Source organism: Pygocentrus nattereri, chromosome 23, assembly GCF_015220715.1.
Source record: "Pygocentrus nattereri isolate fPygNat1 chromosome 23, fPygNat1.pri, whole genome shotgun sequence".
Classification (NCBI taxonomy): domain Eukaryota; kingdom Metazoa; phylum Chordata; class Actinopteri; order Characiformes; family Serrasalmidae; genus Pygocentrus; species Pygocentrus nattereri.
In genome coordinates this window covers 21,323,016-21,346,323 of record NC_051233.1, presented here as the reverse complement: position 1 = coordinate 21,346,323, position 23,308 = coordinate 21,323,016, and the positions used below count along the sequence as shown (strand labels likewise).

Here is a 23,308-nt window from a genome sequence, read left to right as displayed (position 1 = left end):
CCTGGAGTCTGTAATAAATCAATCCAATCAAGCATTTGAATCCATATTTTATGAAGCAACTGATGAGCCTAGTTTATAATTCACTAACTCACTCCTTCACATTTAGCAGGCTAAAGGTTCTCCCCAACGGGGCACTCAGTCAGTTTCTGTGTGCATCGCTGAAAGAAAAAAAAACTAGCTTACTAGCCACACTAGACAAGTCTAAAGGATTTATTGAAGGATTCACAGTAGAAATGAACCATAAAAATTAAAGTGTGCACTACTTGAATGCCTGTTGTAAGCTTTAGATGTCTGTGATGAAGTGAGAGTTGTCAAAAGTAGTATTAAGCCCAGTGTAACAGTAAATAAACACCACAGTTAGCTTGCTGATACAATACTATCAGTTTTTCTTTCTCTATTCTCTTTGCAGTGGTAGAAATTAGGAACATTTATTCCAAGAATCAATAGATCAAAAATGTTGTTACTACGGCAAAGATCCAAAATTTCTCAGCCAACCTATCTGGTCTGCAATTACACAGCTAGCATAATGAACAAAGTGGCTTTCAAGTACAGTTCATGAAGCATCAATATGCTGTGCACCATGCTGTGCCGTCTATTTAATTTTAATAGAACTGAAAAAGGGTTTGGAGTATGAGTCAAGGCCAAAGAAAACTTGCTCATGGGCTAAATCTGGCCGGCATGCCGCTATTTGATCCCAGCTTTGTAACGGTAAGCACAAAGTTTTAATACATTTTTAAAAATCCAGAATACCTCGAAAAGTGGTGATCAAATCTCCAGGCAAGAAATAGGCCTATATTTGTCAGCATCAGCATATCAATGGAAAAGTAAATGAAGTTACAAATTAAAAAAAAGAAATCAACATTTATACATTATTACTATCTACTATTTTTAATTTAACAGTGTCCCCTTAAAACTTTAAATATTGAATAATATGGCTAAAAATAACCCTGAGGGAGAAGCAGCTTAGAAATGTTTAGGAATACCTTGTCGTGTACAGGTTAAGTGATTCCACATTTTTAACATTAGTGCATTCCACTTTCCTCAAGGTGTCTGAAATTGAGCAGGGAATCAGTATGGAGCCTGCATCTTGCCCAATGGTATGTTTGGGGCTGTGTGTTTGAGGATAGAAGGCGGAGAGTTGAGCTGCCTGTCTGCACCTGTAAGCTACAGCCTGCAGCCTCCAGCTCTGGTCTTTCTGCTTGCTTGCCAAAGCCCGTTCCAATTTGTTTTTGTTTTTTTGTTTTTGTTTTTTCTCAGTGAAAAACTCATACCACATTCATGAGTCTCGCACTCTCCAGTGAAGTGTGTGTATGCACATGTCAACTGTTTGTGCCAACTGATCTAACCCTGAAAGGTTGTTTGGCTGTGTGTACATGCCAGTCTCATGCTTAACAAGTCAGCCTCTCTCTGATGTCATGCAAGGGCCCATCAAAATTGCAGGATCCTTCTTTTGATCTTTTAACTTAGTTATGTAAGGTATTTTCACAGCTGTTTTTCATTTAGAGGCTCCATATTCTAAATCTTTATTGTATTCTGTGTTTTTCACAGAAGTCTGCTGATTTATTGTGAGGTATTTGTGAAAATTGTAACTAGTTTCATTACATAAAACCTCACAAACAAGATCTCTCTTTAACAGGCTGTTTTGCTTACTGTACCTGCAAGAAAGATACATGTAAATGTTGTCTCTTCTGATTAGCTGACTCCTTCACAAGTGCCCTGTCTTATATCGCATTCAAAAAGCTGCTGTCTTCAGTAACAACACTCCACATCACTTTAACATGAATGGATGGGCTAAACTGCCATAGGCTGGACGGTTGTAAGTAAATAGGTTAATTTTTGTGACATCACAACCATAATGAATTGAATGTGGGCTGCATCAATGTAGGAACAGTCATGTTTGGCTATTTTTTAATGCTGAGATTTAAAAAAAAACATAATTTCAGGGAAAAACGTGCAGAAAACTGGTCCAGATTGGTAGAGAAATGTTGATATTTCTCAGAAAAGTTACACTTTTGATTTTCATATATATCGTAACCGGTAGTGTGGAGACCCTTATGGACAAAATGACCGAAAATGACTGTGTGTGTTTTGCTCCAGGTGTGTGTGACTGCACGGACTACACCACTGGTCCCTCTTGTGAGCGTTGTCAGGATGGTTACTATGGAAACCCATTAACTGGAAGCCCAAATGACTGTCTGCCCTGTCCCTGCCCGGACCGCACTGCTTGTGCCCAGGTGCCAGAGACAGGGGATGTTGTGTGTACCAACTGCCCAGCCAATCAGAGAGGTCAGTCACTGTCTCCTTGTTCTTTTTCAGATATTCCCTATACAACAGCGGTCACCAACCACCCTTCTAGAGATCTGTTCTTCTGGAGAGTTTAATTCCAATCTGTATCCAATACACTGCCCCATCCCTTGATTAACTTTAATACATCTGATCCAGCCAATCAGAGAAAGAGTTTTGTGGTTTGCCCTAGGCTCTGCAGGAAGACGGCTCTCCAGGAACAGTGTTGGAGACCACTACTGTGCACTATATTGCTATGTCAACTATAATTGCTTGGACATCATATCATAAACAAATCAGTTTTAAACTGAAATGATAGTTTACAGAAAAATCTACTTTACACAGATTTCCCCATGTTCCAAATGTAGCTATCAAGATGTGTAGTGTTTGAAATTTGCTTCTTTTGTTTTGCACTGGAGCTATGAGGCTTATGTAGCTAGCAATAATGAAAGTGTTTACCCCCCTAGTTAATGCTGTGCAAACTGCTTACCAAAATCATCACACAATAGCCTCAAACTGCATCATCTCCAATACACTTGCTAATATGATTTCCGTCAGCAAAAACAGACAAAAGCATGTTTTGTAGCTAAAAATAGTAGTAGCAGCCACCAAGAAGGCTGAAATCTATTTGTCCATTGTTTATGGATAATAGTGTCATACTTAAAAGAAGTCTATTTGAGGTTAGAAAATTGTTTAAGAAATTGGCAGAGTCGAGTTTAGAATGATTTAGGCAAGCAACTTGCATGATGCTGACTGTTAGGGTAAAAGTTCAGTGTGTTTACATTTGGTCGATCAAAGTGAACCCTGGTGGGACTGCTCCTATGGCAAATCATTGAAGCTATTGAGAAAGGTGCTGAGCAACTAACCAGCCCGAGACAGCCTGCATCCAAACAAACTCTAATGTAGTTCCGTTGAATTATAGAAGTAAAACAGACAAAGAACTAGCAGTTCTAGTCTATTCCTTTAGACTCCCCTTTGTAGAAAGCATGTGATACTGGCCTCCCTGCACCACTGGTCATTAATATCACATTACAAATGAGGGTCATGTCTTGTCAGAACCTTATCCATTTTACTAGCTTTCTCCTTAGCTTTCAATGACTTGGCATGGGACTGGTCTATGACATTACAGATAACTTCCAAAGTATCACTGGGTAGCCATGAATTGAGATTAGTTGGCACATACATTTTAATAATGTTTAATAATATCTGTCATATTTAAAGTACTGCCTTTTTAGATAAGCTAAAGCAAATTTTAAAAACTGACAAAATTAGAAGTTACTGAGTCAAAATGCAACTACTGAAAATGTTCTGCAGCTAATATTTTCCGTTCAAAATGAGGTTGAGGTACATTCAAAGCATTATAAAATATAAATAATATACTAAAACATTTAAAAGTTTGTATATTTTTAAAAACAGTAAGATGCTCATGGTTGTGTATTTTCACAGTGATTTTACTCCACTTGGCTTTTTTGGAAAATCACAGTAACAAACAGTCTTTCACAGCTTATTATTTACCTTGAATATTACCATACCTAGATGAAAACGAGGCCTATATAAAACTGATATGCTCAGTTAAGCCAGAGCACAGGAAGATTCAGCACGTTCAAGGGCTGGTGTGGCTGTGGGTTTTCATTCCAGCAAAACAGCTGTCTAAGAAGGATTAACTGATTAAAAAATGGAATCAGGTGTGCATCAGCCTGTTTGGAATTAAAACCCACAGCCACACAAGCCCTTTGCAGATAAGTCTGAACATCTCTGATTTAAATGTTTTGGATCAGTGCAAAGCAAACCAGAACTAAAACATAACAATATATCAGTGATAGCATTTACATGCACTTAATAATCAGATAACTGCAGAAAATCAGATTCGGGCAGTTTACATGCACTTGGGTAATCAGATAATGGGAAACTCGGAGTCTACATGCATAATCAGATGTCTGCTCTGCAACTTGCAAACAAACCCACAGAATAAGACATGACTTAAACGTAATGTAAAACTCAAACATGATGCAGAGGCTTGTGTTAACACACTGGGTCACTTTAGTGGAAAATATTAATATATATCATCTAGACAATGAAGAATATTGAAATTCTTCATTTCATTATTCATGTCATTGCTTTCAGCGTCACTTTAAAAGTGATTTTTGGCCATCTTGTGGATGCTGTGTTAAACACTGCTTGCGATCTGTTTTTGCACAAATTGAACAAAAGAAATCAGAGTAAGGCATACATGCTAAAAACCCAGTTACTGAGCTAAAATCCAGCTCTCTTTGTCAGATTTTGTCATCAGATTACGAGACTTATTCCAGTCGGAGAAATCCGAGCATGCAGTTTACATGACCACTTGAATAATCAGATAACTGTTAAAATTTGATAACGGTCAGATTAGTAAATGTATATAAATGCTCTCGTTTTCTGCTTTGGTCTTGACCAAGGTAACCAAATTACGAGTGTAAAAGCACCCTTGTACTTCTTGTTAGCTCCATTAGCTTTGTAGCTCCTGTACAGAACAAAAGAAACTTCAGATGCCATATGTCTCAGCTGGATGTCTAGATTTGGGGTAAGGATTTACTTTAAACCTTACAAACTTTAAACCTTACTATAATCAAATAACATTGGCATTGATGTATTTTGCAATGTTTTGCTTTTCCAGGAACCAGATGTGAGTTGTGTGAGGATGGTTACTATGGTAATCCCCTCGGTTGGGATGGCGAGGTACGGCCATGCGTGAGGTGTGAGTGTAACGGGAACATAGACCCCAACGCGGTGGGTGTGTGTGATCACGTGACTGGACGCTGCCTGAAATGCTTAGGTCACACAACGGGGGATCGCTGTGAAAGATGCCAGGCCGGTTACTATGGCAACGCTCTGGACAGAACCCTCAGGCCTTCCCAGAAGTGCAAATGTAAGTCTATGTTTCCTTAATCTGTTAATGCTGAGGCAAAAAGGAGGCTGCGTTTTAATCTACTCTTCTGTACTTACAACATAATAAATACAAAATTTGTGACTGTAAATGCCATTCATCACCAAAGTGTCCTACTTTATAAAATCTCTGGTTGCCCCGGTACACAAAATGATAATTATATTATAATTAAGTGTGACATGATAATTATGTTATCAAAATCTTTAAATAGAGATTCACTGTTGCATTTAATAAACAATTGATTTTCCCATCTGTAATTATGTATGGGTGTTGATTGATATCTCTGGTTTTGCTTCTCAGCTTGTGGCTGTAACCCTGCCGGCACATCCTTGTCATCAAGCCAGTGTGACTCTGACACAGGCCGATGTCTGTGTCTCAGTCACGTGACTGGACGAGACTGTGGTCAGTGTGAGGCTGGCTACTTTAATCTGCAGCCAGGTGTGGGCTGTGAGAGGTGGGTTATAGATAACACATACCTCCGCCTCATCACACACTGTCCCTTCCTTTCATCTATCACTCCTATATATATATATTTATATATCTATAAGCCTAGCTCTGGACTTCTACCATTGGAAATTCTTTTTTTATCTAGGCCTAGACTTAATCTGGCTCTGAAAAAGTGACCCACAGAGTTACCTAGATCAGCAAAAAATCTCATTTAAATAATTTCTTAGTAATTATTTCATATATGCAGTCAACCAGGTAAGACGTGTCTGGTGTCTTCTATGTTTTTGCACTGGAGCTACAAGGCTAATGTAGCTAATAAATAATGGATGGTTATACAAACTATCTTTACACACATGCCTCAAACTTCACTGAGATGTTTGCTGATTTTACACATCAAAATCTATGTCCTCATCAGCAGAAGAGCATTTCTGACTGAAAAAGAACAATTTCAATGCAGCTTGTGGGTCCAAAAATTGTCTTTTCATTGATAAAACAAGGAAATAAGAATTAATAAATGAATACATTTTAAAAAAATCAATGATGTAATCAACAGTCTTCACTCAGCGTGGATTTCTCCAAAAAATGGTTTTCAGTTTTTCAGAAAGGCTCAGAGAGACACAGAGATGTGTGTTCAAAACAAAGTTTATGAACAAACTACTATGGATGCAGCCCTGATACAGTTCCTGAAGAACAATCTTTGAATGATATGACTTCTGATAAATAATGCACTACAATTGTTTATTTACATTTCTTATTAGTCATGTTATGAATGATGATGAATCGATTAATTAAAGCACAACAAATATATTACCCACATGGAAATCTGAAAAAATGGTAGTACATGGATTTCAACTACATGACATACAAACACTGGCCACTTTATTAGGTAGTAAAAGGTTGGATTCCATTTTGCCTTCAGAACTGCCTTAATTCTTCGTGGCACTTTCAACAAGGTGTTGGAAACATTCCTCAGAGACTTTGGTTGGTTATTTGAGTTACTGTTCCCTTTCTATCATCTCGAACCAGTCTGCCCATTCTCCTCTGACCTCTCACATCAACAACGCATTTTCATCCACACAACTGCCGCTCACTGGATATTTTCTCTTTTTCGGACCATTCTCTGTAAACCCTAGAGAAAATCCCAGTAGATCAGCAGTTTCTGAAATACTCAGACCAGCCCGTCTGGCACCAACAAGCATGCCACGTTCAAAGTCACTTAAATCCCCTTTCTTCCCCATTCTGATGCTCGGTCTGCACTTCAGCAAGTTGTCTTGACCACCTCTACACGCCTAAATTCATTGAGTTGCGGCCGTGTGATTGGCTGATTAGCTATTTGTGTTAACAAACAATTTAATTGTACCTAATAAAGTGGCAGGTGAGTAAGTTAGCAGATAGAAATTTCACTTATTTCCTACTTATGTGTCACATATGAACATACATATGACATAAATTCCAACTTATTTGAAAATATTGGAAAATACATATTCATATTCAATATACATATACATGTATATTGAAAATACATTTTCAAATATGGCAAATATAGTTTTGTCATATATAAACATAAACAATCATATATTATAACACATATTTATGGAATGGCTTCCATTATTTTTGTAAATAGTGGATTAAAGGCTTCAAACAAACTCAAGCTGCTCTTATTTAGTAGAGGGAAACCTGATAAGCCTCTGGTGCCTTACCTGGGTTGCTGATTGGCACATTGCATTGTGGAAGTTACAGTCTTCAAAGATAAACCTTATGGTGACCATGTTGGGAATAAATACATGAATTTCTCAGGCTAAGGCCGGCAGTGTGAACCATTCCTGCATGATTCAATCCCCTTTAGATAATCTCAGACTCACATGTGTTTTTTTAAATGTTCACATTTCTCTAAACATGAAGAAAACTATAATGCACAGCTAAAAACAGTATTGGCAGCCATACTGAAGCCTGAATCTTGCCAAAACCTTTGTTTGTGCTTTTTATTTACAGAATACATAAATATATGGATAAAAACAGAAATAACCCTTTTTTGTGTATGTAACGTATTTTAAAAGGGCTCCTATCTTACATTTTATGGTTACAATGATTTTCTTCTCTTGAGGTTATTTTATAGTGTGACAGAAGGATAGCAGCAAGAGTGAAAGGCAAGGTTTACAAGACAGTAGTGCGTCCTGCTATGATGTATGGTTTGGAGACTGTGGCTCTGTCTAAAAGACAGGAGGCTGAGCTGGAGGTGGCGGAGATGAAGATGCTGAGATTTTCGTTAGGAGTGACGAGGCTGGACAAGATTAGAAATGAGCAGATCAGAGGGACAGTGAAGGTGGAGCAGTTTGGAGATAAAGCCAGAGAGGCAGGGTTGAGATGGTTTGGACATGTGTTGAGGAGGAATAGTGGATATATTGGTCAAAGAATGTTGGAGATGGAGCTGCCGGGTAGAAGGAGAAGAGGTGGACCTCAGAAAAGGTTTATGGATGTAGTGAAGGTGGACATGGAGATGGTTGGTGTGAAAGTAGAGGAGGCAATGGATAGGGCAAGATGGAGGCAGATGATCCGCTGTGGTGACCCCTAAAGGGAGCAGCTGAAAGAAGAAGAAGAAGAAGAAGAGGTTATTTTATAGTGTTTGTGGGTTTATGTACAAAAACATTCACAATTCCTTTTTACATTACCATTTTCCAACCTGTCCTTATATCTTTTCAAATTAAACAGGTAATTTTTGTTACTGTGCTTTTAAGACTGATATAAGCAAATGATTGGTTGCCCTGTATTATGCATCATTCAAAAAGCAGTCCTGGCTGAACCACTGCTTATAACTTTCAAGTGAGTGGGTAAGGCTAAACCGCTGTTGGGGGATATATGTAAATATATGCATGAGTTTTTATGACAACACTAAAGCAATGAATTCTAAATGGGCCATTTAACAGTATAGTTTCACTATATCGACTGTATGCTTTAAAACTTTACTGATATTTACATACTACATCAAAGTCACTGATTTCTAAACTGTTCTTTTAATCTGCATTTTGAAAGATGATTTATTATGAGCAAAATACTGTCAAAATGAAAGCTAGAGATGTTCCTTTATTTGTGTTTTTATGCTCACTTTTCATGTGACTTCACAGAAAAATTGCTTCTCTTTTCCTCTTTACAGGTGCAATTGTAATCCCATTGGCTCTTCCTCACCAGCGTGTCACCCAATTACAGGCCAGTGTCTGTGTCGGACAGGTGTGGAGGGCAAGCAATGTGATGTGTGTCGAATGGGCTTCTTCGGCTTTTCCTCCAGAGGCTGCAGAGGTACGCTTATCAACTTCAAACCCAGGTCCTAGACCAGCCGTGATGTAGACCTGGAGTCTCAAACTACAAGCCTGCGGGCCAAATCCACAGCCCATCACATTTTTTACAGTACATCCTCAAATCCAAACCAGAAATCCTTTTTTTTCCCTTTGTTTTTCCATGGCTAAATGTTTGTATTTGTCTGTATACAGACGAATACAAATGTTTGTACTTGTCTGAATTTAGCTGATTTCCAAACAGATGGATATCATATAAAATCAGCTAATGATTATGCTAAGCAAAATAAAGCACTGCTACACTATCATTTTTGGGAGAACAGAATATCATATGATATTATAGCCATATCTTGCATTGCTACACTATAGACCAGCACAGTAAACTTCATTACACACCTTCTTGCAGCTACACTCTTTGTCTATTTTATCAGCTCCCTTTACCATATAATTGCACTTCGTAATTCTATAACTACAGACTGTAGTCCGTCTCTTTCCCTGCATATTTTGTTAGTTATTTTTACCCTGTTCTTCAAAGGACAGCCCCACAAGACCACCATATCATTTGGGTGGTGGATCATTCTCAGCACTGCAGTGACACTGAAGTGGTGGTTGTGTGTTTGTGTGTGTTGTGCTGGTACAAGTGGATCAGACACAGCAGCTGTTAAAATGGGGTGTAGTTAATAAAATGGCCAGTCAGTGTAAATCATTTGTCTGTTGTTATGAAAATTAGCCTTTGCATTACTGATATTGCCCAAGGCTTTTTTAAATATATTTGTTATTGTGTACTGTGAGCTTCAATTCACATGTCCAGCCGAGTGTTTCTGTGCATGTTTTGGTGAATCAAGGTGTTCTTCAACATTTCAAGCAATGCATTTTCTTTTTGCATGTAGGATATTTAGCCTAGTTACAATCTATCTGTTTGTCTGTCTGTCTCTAAAATTACAGCCTGTAATTGTGATCCCATGGGTTCAACCTCCATGCAGTGCCACAGCAATGGGACTTGTCCTTGTCGTCAAGGTTTTGTCGGCTATAAATGTGACAAATGTGAGCTGAACTACTACCTAAACCGTGTGACCCAACAGTGTGAAGAGTGTCCGGTGTGCTACAGTCTCATCAGAGACCAGGTACCTTTGTGTGTATATGTGTGTATGTGTATGTGTGTGTGCTTTGTGTTATGGTATTGGACACTTAGCTTTACACCATGTTGCTAGTTTATTATAAACAGCTGCCTCGTATTTACACTCATTTGCCATTTTATCAGAAACATCTGCTCTATAATAGCACTTTGCTATTTCTATCTGTCACTGCACACTTTATTAAGTCTTTACCCCTTCCATTATTGGAAAGTCCACTACTGAGTAGATTTTATTTGAGTTGAGCATTCCTAACACAACAGTGACCCCAACATTTTATTGGAATGTTAATGAATGGTGCACTAATAGTGGCTAATAAATGATGCATCATCAAATAGACTATATACAAATATACAAAGTGCACCTATATGGTAGATGTACCTGATAACAATGAGCAGTGAGAATGCAGTACTGTGCAAAAGACTACCCTTAATGTGTTTAATTTCTAGTCAAAATTAACATTAAGTACAAATTATTTATTTCTAGCTTCAGAAAAAACAGAAATTTTTTTAACAGAAATTTTTTTAACAGAAAATTACACAGAATTCCAAGAGCTAAACACAATATTCTTGTTTTTGTTTTTAATGGTTCCACTCGTTACTTTTATTATAGCTTCTGTTCTTTTTGGGAGATTTGCTTGTAGTTCTTCTAAGAAATCTGCAGTGATATTTGAAGTTCAGTCCTAGAAGTTGGTGGCATTTTCTGTTTCTTACAATCCAAGTAATTCAAATACATTCAGAGATGTTGGGATCCGGGCTCTCACAGTGGAAGGTTGGACAGACACACCTGTGGGTTCTTTCAGATCTGAAGTTTGATTTTCGTTATCTCTTAAAGATAAACATACTGTTTATCTGATGATGCCAGTTTTGGTGGGTGACCAGGTCCTGCATGGTTGTTAGGAGTCTATGTCTTTAAAAAATATTTGGAACTCCAGTTAGATTTTCCCCTTCCTTTTGCAAGTGAAGTCTCCTCAAATATCTCCTGATTTCCTTGATGATTGGAATGAACTGAAATAAATGCATGGTAGTACTGTAAATGTTTTTGATTGTGTATATGTACCAGACATATTGCATCCTGACATGTTGCATAAACCTTCACAATTCCCTCTATAATCATATAATTTCCTCTGTATCAATGGCATCCAAAATCCCTATCCTCTGTACCCATTAAGCATTTATCTGTGCCTCCTAGCTCTTCGCTTCAGCGCAGCACACATTTAACTACCGTTGAGGCTGAACGACGTGCTATTCAGATGCCCCACTATCACCCACTGCCAAGAGTGCTTTCCAGCCAAGCTGTTCTTTGTCTCCCAACAATAGAGAATTACTGAGGCATGTAGCTTCATTTCCCCATTGAGAGAGAAGCGAGTGCGCCGAGGTGGCTCTTGTTTGTCAAACAGCAATGTGAGCACAAAGCTAGCGAAACAGATGCCACCCACATTTGCACTGAAAATGTAAATACATGGTCCCTGATCACAGTGCTTCAGACTGGATGACTGTTAAGTAGAGAATGGAAGCACCCTGAATCTCTCAAGGCAAAAGTAGAATGGCAGAGGAATAGCCAAGAAGAGAATAGGAATCAGTTTCAAACCCCCAAATGAAGTCTTTCATTGCCTAGGGTTATTACAGGAAATCCAGAAGGCCCCCTGCAGGGATTATTAATGTGGAATTTGAAATCATTGACTGGAGATTAAGTCTTTACACTGGCAGATAATTTAGGGTGTTAATATGGGTGATTATTTAAACCCTGTGTTAATTAAAATATATACACTAGGCAAGATTTTTTTTGTTAAAACTGAAAGAAGTAGCATTACTGAGTCAGGAAGGAGTAAACATGTGGGGAGTAAAAATATGGGGTACATGTGATGCTGTTCGGCCCCTTGTGAAGTCTGAAATAATCATTTAAAAATCAGCGACATTAAGTTGAATTTGGTGGAAGTTTTCCAGACAACATTATATGTCTATGCTTATTAACGTCACAAGTACAAACCCAAAAAAGAAGCTCCGGCTTGATATTTAGGTCTCAGAGGCAAAATTAACATTGTACTGCTGAAGATATGATGACAACACTAGATCATTAATTTACATCGCTGGAAGACACGTCCTTCAACAAGTTTTGACGAAGTCCTTTTTGAATACTCTTTTAACATGCCTGCAATCATCACACTGCGAAGCCCAATATGACTAAATGTTTTTCCACACGTTTCATGCAATGACACAGTTTCACCAGAGAGGTCTCCAAATCTCCAAAGCTTACATTGTGCAGCTTTAACAGTGTTTTCACAGTCATCTCAAGACATTTTCTGTAATAACACAGCAAATAATGTGATGTCGATCTTGATCTGTACTGCACAGGATTATGTTAAATGATGGCAACTTAGAGTTGAAAAGATGCATGATAATAAATACATTTTAAAGGGTTTTTTTGACTGTTTAAGTGCTGGAATATTGGTTTGTTGACAAAAATGTTGATTCGACAACACTGGATCAAACGGACTCAATTAAATGTCAGTAATGTTGCTGTGTGCTGCTTTTTCCATGTTTTACTAAACCTATATATTGCTAACAATTTTTAAAATTCTCATACCGATAGCAAAACCTTGATTTCGATACCGAACTATATATTTCGATATAACACTTTTACCTCATGAATACCAGTCAAGCTGGTCAGCTATAGTTTTGAAACATGGGTAGCAGCTGGTTTGCTGGCTTAGGATTCAAAAAATAAATAAATACATATATTTTTCCTGAAACCTACCACCAGCTTCAGCCTCATTAGTAGATCCCATAAGACCCCCTTGGAAATGTGTGAAACTAAACTGTTCGCAGATTTTTACTGCCAGATATGCAGGTATTACCCTGCATATGTTTTGGGACTGCCCTGCCATCAAAAGCCCCTGTGCAGCTGTTCCACCTGCGAGGCTCATTCATCTCACAGCGTCACCCCATGTTTTTCATTATGACTGATTGACTCTTAGCTGCAGCTTGACATTTCATGTGTCTCAGATCAAGATAAAGTCTATAGAAGATTCTATTTACACATGGACACATAAAGTATTTCTGCATTTCAGATAAAGAGAAATCCCAGTGCTGCTATCCCCACATTACATGCAAACCTGAGGAATTCTTTTCCAGAATCTCCTGAGATTACCATTACGCCAAATGCATTGTATAAAAGCTAAGGGGAAATAAATAGCTCCAGTTTTTGTGATGTTTGTGTTGTAAAAGGGCACAGGAGCTTATGTAAGCAAACCTGTTCTCATATTTGGTTATTGCTGCATTCGACCTGGGGTCTGGGGTTAGTGCACATTCTGCTCAACCCCTAACTCGGCCCATGATGACAACTGTTGGTTCATGAGCTGCTGAATACTTTTGCTTTATTGGCTCACTTTCTAAACATCTGCATGAATCCAGGCATGCTTCATTGTTTCTAAGTTGAGGACACTTTTGTACAACATAAAAAAGTGGAGATTTGAATGAGGAATCAGCCTCAGTGCATGAAATCAAGCGCCAGCCTACCAGCACACAATTTACATGTCATTTACATGAAGCACGCCATTCATGCAGATGTTTCAGAAAGGAATCAATAAAAATACAGCATTCAGCAACTCGTAAGCGAATATATGTGGCTATAGACAGAGTTTGTGGCCAAGTGCTGCCCTCCACTCAAACTTTACAGTATTACAAATATGATGAGTCAGAAGAATAAAATGTGAAATGAAAAAAAGCCTTAATTTTTTAAGACTGTAGAATGACTTAATTATGTAGTGTGATTATTTTCTTGAAATAACTTACTTAAATGCCAGTTTGCAGAGTATCAGATGCTTCTGTGTCATTAGTATAAAGCAAAATATAAAACATAGAACATCTATGAATAGAACATGGAATAGTTGCTGGATTTGTTTATACCAGTGTTAAATAAGTAGATAAATTTTTTCTACTAGATTGCCATGTGCATAAATTACATTAGCATTATTGTTCTTATTCATATTACTACTGGTATTACAAATATATATTATTAAAATAATTATAATTAACCAAATTACAGAACTTAAAGCATCTGATTTACTACACGTTGGTTGTTTTCACACTTGAGCTAATGTAATGTCTGTTTTAAATGCCTAGCACAATGATATAACTACCAAACTGTCAGTGGAAAATAGGATATGAAAAAGTTCATGTACTTAACTGGTAGCCCGGATGCTTAACACCCCATATTAAAAACAAACACTCAATTTCCGTACCTAACCCTAATTACTACTAAAAGCTACCTCTTTTAGCTTTGGACATTTCAGCTGAGGGAAAATAAGCAGTTTCACTGTTTTTGTTCTAAATGAATGATTGCAAACGCCATAAGCACTCTATTCTTTCACCCACACACTGCCTCCCTGGTCTAAGCGAGTGTGATGCATTTCGCTGATGCTCAGTGCCTTGCACTCAATGTCTAATTGCTAAGTCATTTTGAACATGAATATGTGGGAAGGAAAGGTTGCATTTTAACTAGTTTAATGATAGCCTTTGGCTCAGCGGGGTTCAGGTTAATAAGGTGTGATAAATGTTGTAATGATCAACAGTTTTTCAGGACCATAACACCACAGTGAGAGAATGTGTTTCAAATGTCTTTGAGTCTACAGTGTGCTTCCATCTACTGTTCTTCTTGAAGTTTGTTTGTCTATGTCTTATTCAGGCTTAACTCTTAGAGGTGCAGAGGTAGCACTACTGTTTAAATGTAATCTGTATTTCTGTATCAGTAAGTATGACTTTTTTCCATGCATTTCAAAGGTGACATTTTTGTCATTTCTCAAAAACTCAAATCATAATAAAATATCTCTCCACTGCTTACTAACACAAATGTGATATTGGTTGAAAGCTTGGAATCTTCCAACAGAGTTTTTTTCACTTGACCTATGAGAAAGAAATAATTCGGCAAAGTGTAAGAAAGGTCATCTAAGGACGTATACACAGCATAAGACTTAGGAGAGTTAACTGATTTAAGCATTATGGAATCTCCTTTGCCTTTATTTTTTAATGAATGCTGTTTTATTTTTTATATCTACAGGCCAGTAAACTCAAAACTAAACTGCAAGATTTGGAGCGACTGCTTTCCAACTATGACTGCAGGAAATACAGGCCCCGGTCCTACATACAGCCACATCACATGCACCAGCATCAGCAAAACGTACTTGAGAATCAAGTCCATGACCATCAAGGCGAAGACTATCTGCCCAATGCCCTGGAAGATTTCCTGGCCATTCAAGGTGAAAAATCTAATGGCAAAGCTAAAATGGTAGTCCAGCAAAAAATCAAAGGGCAATTTTCCCTTTACCTAAAGTGTAGTCAAAATCAGCCAAGACATGGCATCTTAAGTTTATTTTTTTATTTTTCACTGAAGCTATGTAGCTAACAAGCTAACAAGAGAAACTTATACTAAACCAGTTAGCCTTAGCCAAACTTAAAATACAAGCTGAAACTAGCATTAGGCAAACCTAAAATGGAAAACACATGCATGCATTAGTCACCACACTTTTGCCAGAGTATGTCAAGCTGAGGACACTGTATGTCACACTGTTACAAGAGAGATCCATGGGAAACAAGCCATTTTCCATGAAATTACCAGTAAGTATCAACAACATCCACTACAGCTTGTACTTAGGGTTATGTAAAGTACCTAATGGACCTGGCTTATAATTCATCGTACATTCATTCACTTGCTCACTGACTGGCTGACTGAGACTCACTCACTCACTCATATTTAGCAGCTTGAAGAGTCTCCACAAGGGGGAGCATTCATGTAGCTTTTGGTGCTTCATAGTAGCAATGCTTCACATCAGTGACTGTGTGTTAGCTATGCAAAATACCTCCGTTTATTTTTATAGCTATCAGTTTGTCATGCAGTGTCAGACCATAAGCGTGTCGATTTAAAATGAAATAAATTCATTTGAGATTAACAACTCGACATCATTTGAACTGGGCGTTTGACGATTTAGGCATGCAGTTTGCAGAATACGATCCATTACTCATTAAACATCAGACACCATACATGTCTTGGATGATTGACAACATGAGGTCAGATGTGTACATTTTTTTGCAGAACTGTTCCTTTAGTTTAAGCAAAATTAAGCTGACGTGTCTCTTTCAGTCATATTTTGCTATTGACACAAGTGGAAAATGGGAGATTTTCTGATCTGAATAGTCATATCAAATGTTCTGCCGTGCTGCAATTCTGCATTAGCTACTCTCAGTGGGCTTTTTATGAGTGCGCCTGCTGTTTCTACACAAGTACCTGCTGTTTTAAAACAAATCTGCACTCTTGTAATGACTGTGTTTATAGTGCTATTAGGTTAACAGTTTTTAACACTTTTTTAAAACTTTTTTACTTCTTTGCCCATGGAAATGAGATCAATGACTGAGTGCACATTCTTCTTGGTTCTGTACAGAAGCACGAGAGGTCTTTATGAGGCAGTTCTCACAGCTGGAAACCTCTGCGCAGACCCTACAGCTGCAGCTGCGAAACTTTGCAATAGCAGTGAACTGCAGCCTCGTGGAGGAAGGAGGAAGAGGAGGCAAGGAGGAAGAGGAGAGGATGGGAGCAAATGAATGCCGAGCTCTAGTAAACACATTTGTTATTGTCACTAATGCACAAGCACAGCTTCAGAAGATGACGTTTGACCTTAACAGCCTGGTGAGTCTCCACAGACCATGGCCATCTGTATTGAGTAAATATTTGTTTGTGTGTGTGTGTGTGTGTGTGTGTGTGTGTGTGTGTGTGTGTGTGTGTGTGTGTGTGTGAGAACATATTGGCATTGATTACCATTCAAAAGTTTTAAATCACTTGTTCAATGACAAGGTTACATGTAATAGTTGTTTATGTCATATAAAAGAGTAGAAGACTGCTCCACCCCAACTCCTTGAAAGAGTGCTTGACTGAAACTTTCTCTTGCTAAACTCTGCTAGATTGTAGATTTCCTCATTGATCTTAATGTTGTTTTTTTTCAGTGCAACCTAAAGCTTCAGTTAAAAACCTTGGTCTAACACTGGATCCTACTTTATTATCTGAGTACCATATCAATAATATCTCTGTGTCTTCTTACTTCAGAAACTAAATTCAAAATAAAACATATGCCAACACTACAAGATGCTTAGAAATTAATTCATGGTTTTAAATCTTCTAGATTAAACTACTGTAACATGTGAGGGTCTGGTTGTCCTGCTGTCTTGCTAAATAGGCTCTAATTAGTTCCGAATGCAGCAACTCGTGTGCTCAAATTTGAGCATATTACTCTTATAGTCTTATTCAGTTTGCACTGGCTTTCTTTTAGAGGGAGTGAATATGCAAAGAAAAAAATGCCAGTCCTTTGAGGTAACAATAGCTTTTAGCCTTTAGCATAGCAGCCCACTTGCTGGGCTAGAGACTCCACTAGCCTTGTTTTTCAGATTGAATACATTATATATTATAGAGTATATATTTTAGATTACATGCAATATTACATGTTTTATAGAAATGAAAAAAAGGTTATTATATGATAAGTAATATTTATTTTCACTAATCTTTTGTTGTTGATGAGTTGATGAACCCTTTCAAATATAACACATTCCAGATGTTTACTTTCTTAATTTTTCTTTCTTTCTCTTTATTAATGTTATACAGCATTCTCAATTATTATGGAATCATCTACAGCTCTCATCTACAGTTTGTCATTCTGGACATCTGAAATTACTGAATTTTTTAAGCTTCTTACTAACCACTGAACCCTCTGTATCTGCATGGAACCACCAACATATCTAAATAATTTTATATTTTTCTAAAATAATTTGTATCAACCATATACAGTATAAACAGCAGATTTAAACCTGCTTTTAAATTCAACTTTTCTGAGTATTTGTACCAGATACAAGGTAACAAGTACAGGCCAAACATTGTTGGAAAATGTGGTAAATGTTAATGAGATTTTTGGAAACACTCTTCCTTTAATTCTATCTAGGGTTCACTAAACAACAGAGGTTAAGTGGTTGGCGTTTGCAATAAGCTTAAGCCCATTTTCAAAGGTCTTGTTGGCTTCTTTGCATTTCAGGTGGTCCCATTTGTGATCCCAAAAGGACCGACCCAGTGGAATGCTCTAGTGAATGAATCTGAAGCTTTAGTGAAGAGGTAGGCTTGACAATTGCTGTTGTAATGCAGTCATGTTAGACTTAAGCTGTTCAGCTCCTTTTGGGTCTGCAGTTCACAAACGTGAACAGCGCAATGTAGAAAAATCAATACTGGCTTTGTTGAAATATATCAGTAAAGGCAGCAATTCATAAAGTGTTCATTGCAGGTCTGGGAATACAAACCTTCTTACAGACCACAAAGTCTATAAGACTGAAGTGAATCAGAGATTTTATTCTTGATTTAATTCAGTCAAGGTTTCAATTTTATTCAATTTTTTTATTAATTTAATTGATTCCAAAGTGACAGGGGCCTTACCATAGCTTATTATACCTATACAACCAAATACTAAGACTAAACTATGGAGGTGTGGAAAAATATCTCTCCAAATATCTTTAAAAAACAGAAGCTGTAACTAAGACAAAGTGTGGATGCACTAAATACTTAGATATAATAATACTGATATAATACTGATTTTCTGTTAAATATATGCTTTCTGTTGTTTTTTTGGCTAACATTGAAAAATGAATAGCTTGTACTCAATGGCCATTTTGACTGCATATTAAAGGGGAGTCTCTGACTATTACTAACATTACTGTTTTCTCCACAGTCATACAGAAATGGCCACTCGTATAGAAGAACTAGCAGGAGAGGCGCTCAAAGTGTCCAACAGAACCTATTCCATGCTAATGAGTCTGCTGGAGGATAACTCAACAGAGCTCCATTTACAAGATCTTACACAGCAGTAAGTAATTGTGTGTGTTTATGTGTGTACTCATCATTTTAATCTTAATTTAATCTAATTAAATATGAAAATATGGTTGCTGTGGCATCAATGTGCTGGTCCCCATGAGGAACATGTATTTTTGAAAACAGAACAGCTTTTATCAGAAAGAATTTCCTTGAAGTTACTATGGTTAGAGTTAGGGTAAGATTTAAGTGTGAATAAATGTCAGTGATGTGTGAGGCTACACAGATTAATGGAAAAACAAATAAAATGGTAATACACGTGTGTATGTACACTACCCATCATAAAGTGGATAACATTTTGTTTCTCAAAATGTTTAAATCCAGATTGTTTTGTTTAAACTAAATGTGAACTAAACACAGCATAGTAGATGCAAGACTAGACCAATCAAGATTGAAACGAAGTGCTACTATACTATATACACAAGACAAGATTAAAATGCTACGAAACACAGCTTTAAGCCTGTGGAGTCAAAGGGCCTTTTCTCAGTTTTTGCATATCTTCTTAAATTTACCTTTAACCCCTTAAAATGCCAGACTTAATACATACATACAGTAACTACAGGGACTTCAGTTCCAGCCTGTTGAGCTATTCTTAGGTTAAAGAAATGTGTAATAAAACTTTGGGCCTGCTGGCAGGCCATGGCCATGTAAAGGCACTTGCATTTAAAATGATACCCCTATGTTTCAAAATGCTCTGTTGTCTTTGTCGGTACTTCCTAAAACTGCTGCAGCGACTTCAGAATGAATGAAGAATGAAGGGTTTCCAACATGATGTGAAGGTCTTAGTGATTTCCTGACTGTTCATTGATCAGTTTCACACAATACTAATTTAATTATACCAATATAATTATACCAATAACTAGCACATTTTTACCCATGATAACGTTTTACTCATAGGACAGAACCTTAAATAGTTATTTCACTGGGCAGTTCACTATGAGGCACTGTCTGTTTAACTATATGACAGCAATACAGGCTAAAGTGATGAATCTGAATGTAAAACACTGTGATGATTAGCATTCTAAAAATGCATATAAAATGTGCATCCAAACCTAACATCTAGCACAAGAATAAAATAACATGCCAAAAAAAATAATTCATGAGAAGAACAAATATATATAAAACATAAATATTCTGCATAGCTCTGCCCCCAAGGCTACAATATTTTATTTAGTACTGTGAGTTTCTGTTGTTTATTTGAGTTCAAGAAGTGGGAACTGCCAGTTTAATCCATCACTGATGCTTATGTTAAACTATTGGAGCAATGTATTAAAATCTAAAAGATAAATCTAAAAAATATATTAGCCAAAAGTACCAGTTATTTGAACAATAAGCTCCTAAAATTGGTATTGATGATGCTCACAAAAACTGAATTGCAATTAGGTTGTCATTTTTTAATAGTTAATTGAAAGATCATTGAGAAGTAATAGCTATTGACAATTGCTATTGACTGTCAATTGACTGTCCTTTGACAGACAGTTTACAGTCTTATGCAAATGTTTAAGTTCCCCCTGTGATTTCCCCCCAAATAACATGTTTTGATGCTTTTCCAAGTAGAAATTTTCACTTTGAAAGTCATGAACTTTTGCAGGCAACTGTGTATATAAAGTGATCCTTATATTTTGTCATTGTTTTCTATGTAAAAAGTATCACAGACCATCATGTTGATTCTTCTGTGTATGTGTGTGTGTGTATGTGTGCATGTGCGTGTGCGTGTGTATGTGTGTGTCTGTCAGGCTGTCAGAGATGCAGCAGCTAAAGGAGAATCTCACACTTCAGGCAAATGACACCCTTGCTGCCCACCTGTCAGTGCAGAAGCAACACGCTGACGCAAAGGCCATTTTACTCAACATCACCTCCACTCTACCTGAACTGCACAAGAATAACACCAGCATCACCTCCACTGTGGCAGAGACGAACAGTACATCCTCCTCACAACAGCTCAGTGAAGCAGATAGCACAGCAACGCAAGCTACGCAACTGATCCAGGTTCATCCACATAGCCAATGAGCTTATAGGGCCAAGTAGAATATAAAACATGCAGAATGATTTTCCATTGACTCTATGCAGCATTAACCCTTTGACATTTTATATATATACATATATTATATTACCTTTTGTACAGGCCACATTTATGTTTAATGTTGTTTAGTTTTAAATTGAGCAACTAAATGGTAATTGTGCATTAAAATGTGCAAAAGTGTGTTAACTTATTTTTACATGTTAAATCATTCAAACATAATTTGACAAGGGGTGTCCACAATTTTGCATATTGTAATTTTATAATTAATTGCATAAGATATTTCCTTTAGTTGTGTAAGTAATTACGTTGATTTTCTATTTACATCCATTACATAAGGAATTTCATTTATATTTAAGACAACATTTTATTTGGATTGCCCACTGTACAGGCTTTGTAGACATTTATCTGTAACCTATTTACTTAAATTACATTCAACTAAGTATCTTAAAAAATCCACCTTAATTTTCAAGAGCTCCAACCATGTCCCTAGCTCTAAAGCAAACCTAGCCCCAAAGCCTAAACCTGACCTTCACCCTAGTACTAATCCTAAACCTGGTCTTAGCCCTAACCTAAACCCTAACCCTAATGTTGCTGAAAATCTTTTCAGTTTATCTAGATAACTTAGATAAATTTCTATTCCGTATACATTCATTAAACAATGAATTTGTATTGGATTTACATTCTTTCTTGACAGGTTCAGACTTTTATTCACAGCAAGAAATAAAAATGTGGTTAAAAAAATGTGAAATTTAATTTTTTTTTTATCTTGGCACACTTGGCACATCTTTGTAATCAAATTCAAATCATGATAAATATCCTTTCTACTTACAAACACAAACATAGCTGCGATTAAAGGTTTAGAATTGAGCTTTGAGTTTGAGTTCATTTAAAATTACTCAATGCTCTTGAAATCACTAGCAACTTCTACGAGTTAATACAAGCCCAACCCCCTGTACTGAGGAAGTAGTACAGGACTTCACCAAATGCATGTGTTTCTAGCAAATGTTTTAGTCAGTCTATTTGAAATAGATATAATGAAATGCAACCACTTTGATTTCTGGTTTAGAGTCTGGACCTAGCCAATAGGACTGTGGAACTGGACCTTATGGTGCAGTTAAAGGAGCAGGAGGTAAATAAGACCAGAGATAAGATGGAGTCCCAAACAGACAACTCGCGCAAGAACCTGAAGACCATTCAGGAGTTCCACCAGGTGAGCTCCACCAATCCTGACAGGCCAGACAACTGTCACCACTTTAGTCTGTGGTCAAATCACTTCAGGTGTCTTGTGCCATATTGCTTCAAAGTGCTGACAAAATACAGTATGATAAATGTTTTATTATATCTCACTAAGCCTCATTCAGCAATATCTTCCAAAGTTTTTTTCTCGAATTTGTTCTTGAGAAAAGTCCTAAGAAAAAAATCTGTTTTTAAACAGCAGAATTGTTCACACCTTTCTGCTCTAAAGTGTGTGTAGATTCTGTTCTTTCCTGAGAACAAATCGCAAATGAGAAATTTTTTGGTGAATCTCAGAATCTTAATGAAAACTGCACAAATGGGTTTTAAGAAGAAATTTGCTATTAAGAAAGGTTGGTGAATGAGGCCTAGTGTTTTGAACTAAATGCGTCCCTAAGTTTGAAAATCCAAATCATGTAACCTTAAGAATTATCAGTACCCAAACATCATTTTCTGCATTCAATTAAATATGATGCTTTTATGTGTGTACAAATGTTCAAAGCTGTGTTTGCTAGTTATGCACTGGCTAGCATTTTTGAGTTATGCACAAAATTAGATAAAATTGTCACTACCAAAGTATTTGATCAAAGTCTTTTTATTGAAGTTTTACAACAGGCAAAATACAAACAATCCCACTCCCAAGTTCCACCCACTCCCACCCAGCCCTCAGACCTGTAACAAAACCTTGTACGCTGTGCAATATTTATATAAAACTAAAACACATAGCATTATAAGCTAAAATAAATACCTATTATAGGGTCAGATTCTCAGCCTTCATATTCTCCAGGAAAACTAAGAAGGGCTGCCAGATTGTATAAAATCTCTGTACAGACCCTTGAAGAGAGCATCTTATCTTCTCAAGCTTGAGATATTGCGTAACCCCTTTGATCCAGTGAGAGTAAGTATGGGGATGAGGATCTTTCCACCTGAACAGTATCAGTTGCCTGGCTAATAAAGTACAGAAGGCTAACATATTGCCTTTATATGTACTCAGATGAGAGTCTAATGGTAAGACACCAAATAATGCAGCATAAGGGGAGTAGTCTATTGGGATTTCTAAAATTCTCGAGTGTTGAAAATA

The 23,308-nt window shown here is 37.1% G+C and overlaps 1 protein-coding gene across 1 annotated transcript in view; it reads left to right on the top strand.

Moving 5' to 3' along the window:
* Nucleotides 1–23,308, top strand: part of lamc3 (laminin, gamma 3) — a 202,644-nt gene that overhangs the window by 170,627 nt on the left and 8,709 nt on the right. The window contains exons 13-23 of the mRNA XM_017698781.2: nucleotides 2,098–2,286; nucleotides 4,937–5,188; nucleotides 5,507–5,660; nucleotides 8,805–8,947; nucleotides 9,889–10,067; nucleotides 15,135–15,333; nucleotides 16,513–16,757; nucleotides 18,148–18,224; nucleotides 18,832–18,966; nucleotides 20,708–20,960; nucleotides 22,061–22,204. Of these exons, the coding sequence (XP_017554270.1) occupies nucleotides 2,098–2,286; nucleotides 4,937–5,188; nucleotides 5,507–5,660; nucleotides 8,805–8,947; nucleotides 9,889–10,067; nucleotides 15,135–15,333; nucleotides 16,513–16,757; nucleotides 18,148–18,224; nucleotides 18,832–18,966; nucleotides 20,708–20,960; nucleotides 22,061–22,204 (1,970 nt within the window). The remainder of the gene's footprint in view (nucleotides 1–2,097; nucleotides 2,287–4,936; nucleotides 5,189–5,506; nucleotides 5,661–8,804; nucleotides 8,948–9,888; nucleotides 10,068–15,134; nucleotides 15,334–16,512; nucleotides 16,758–18,147; nucleotides 18,225–18,831; nucleotides 18,967–20,707; nucleotides 20,961–22,060; nucleotides 22,205–23,308) is intronic.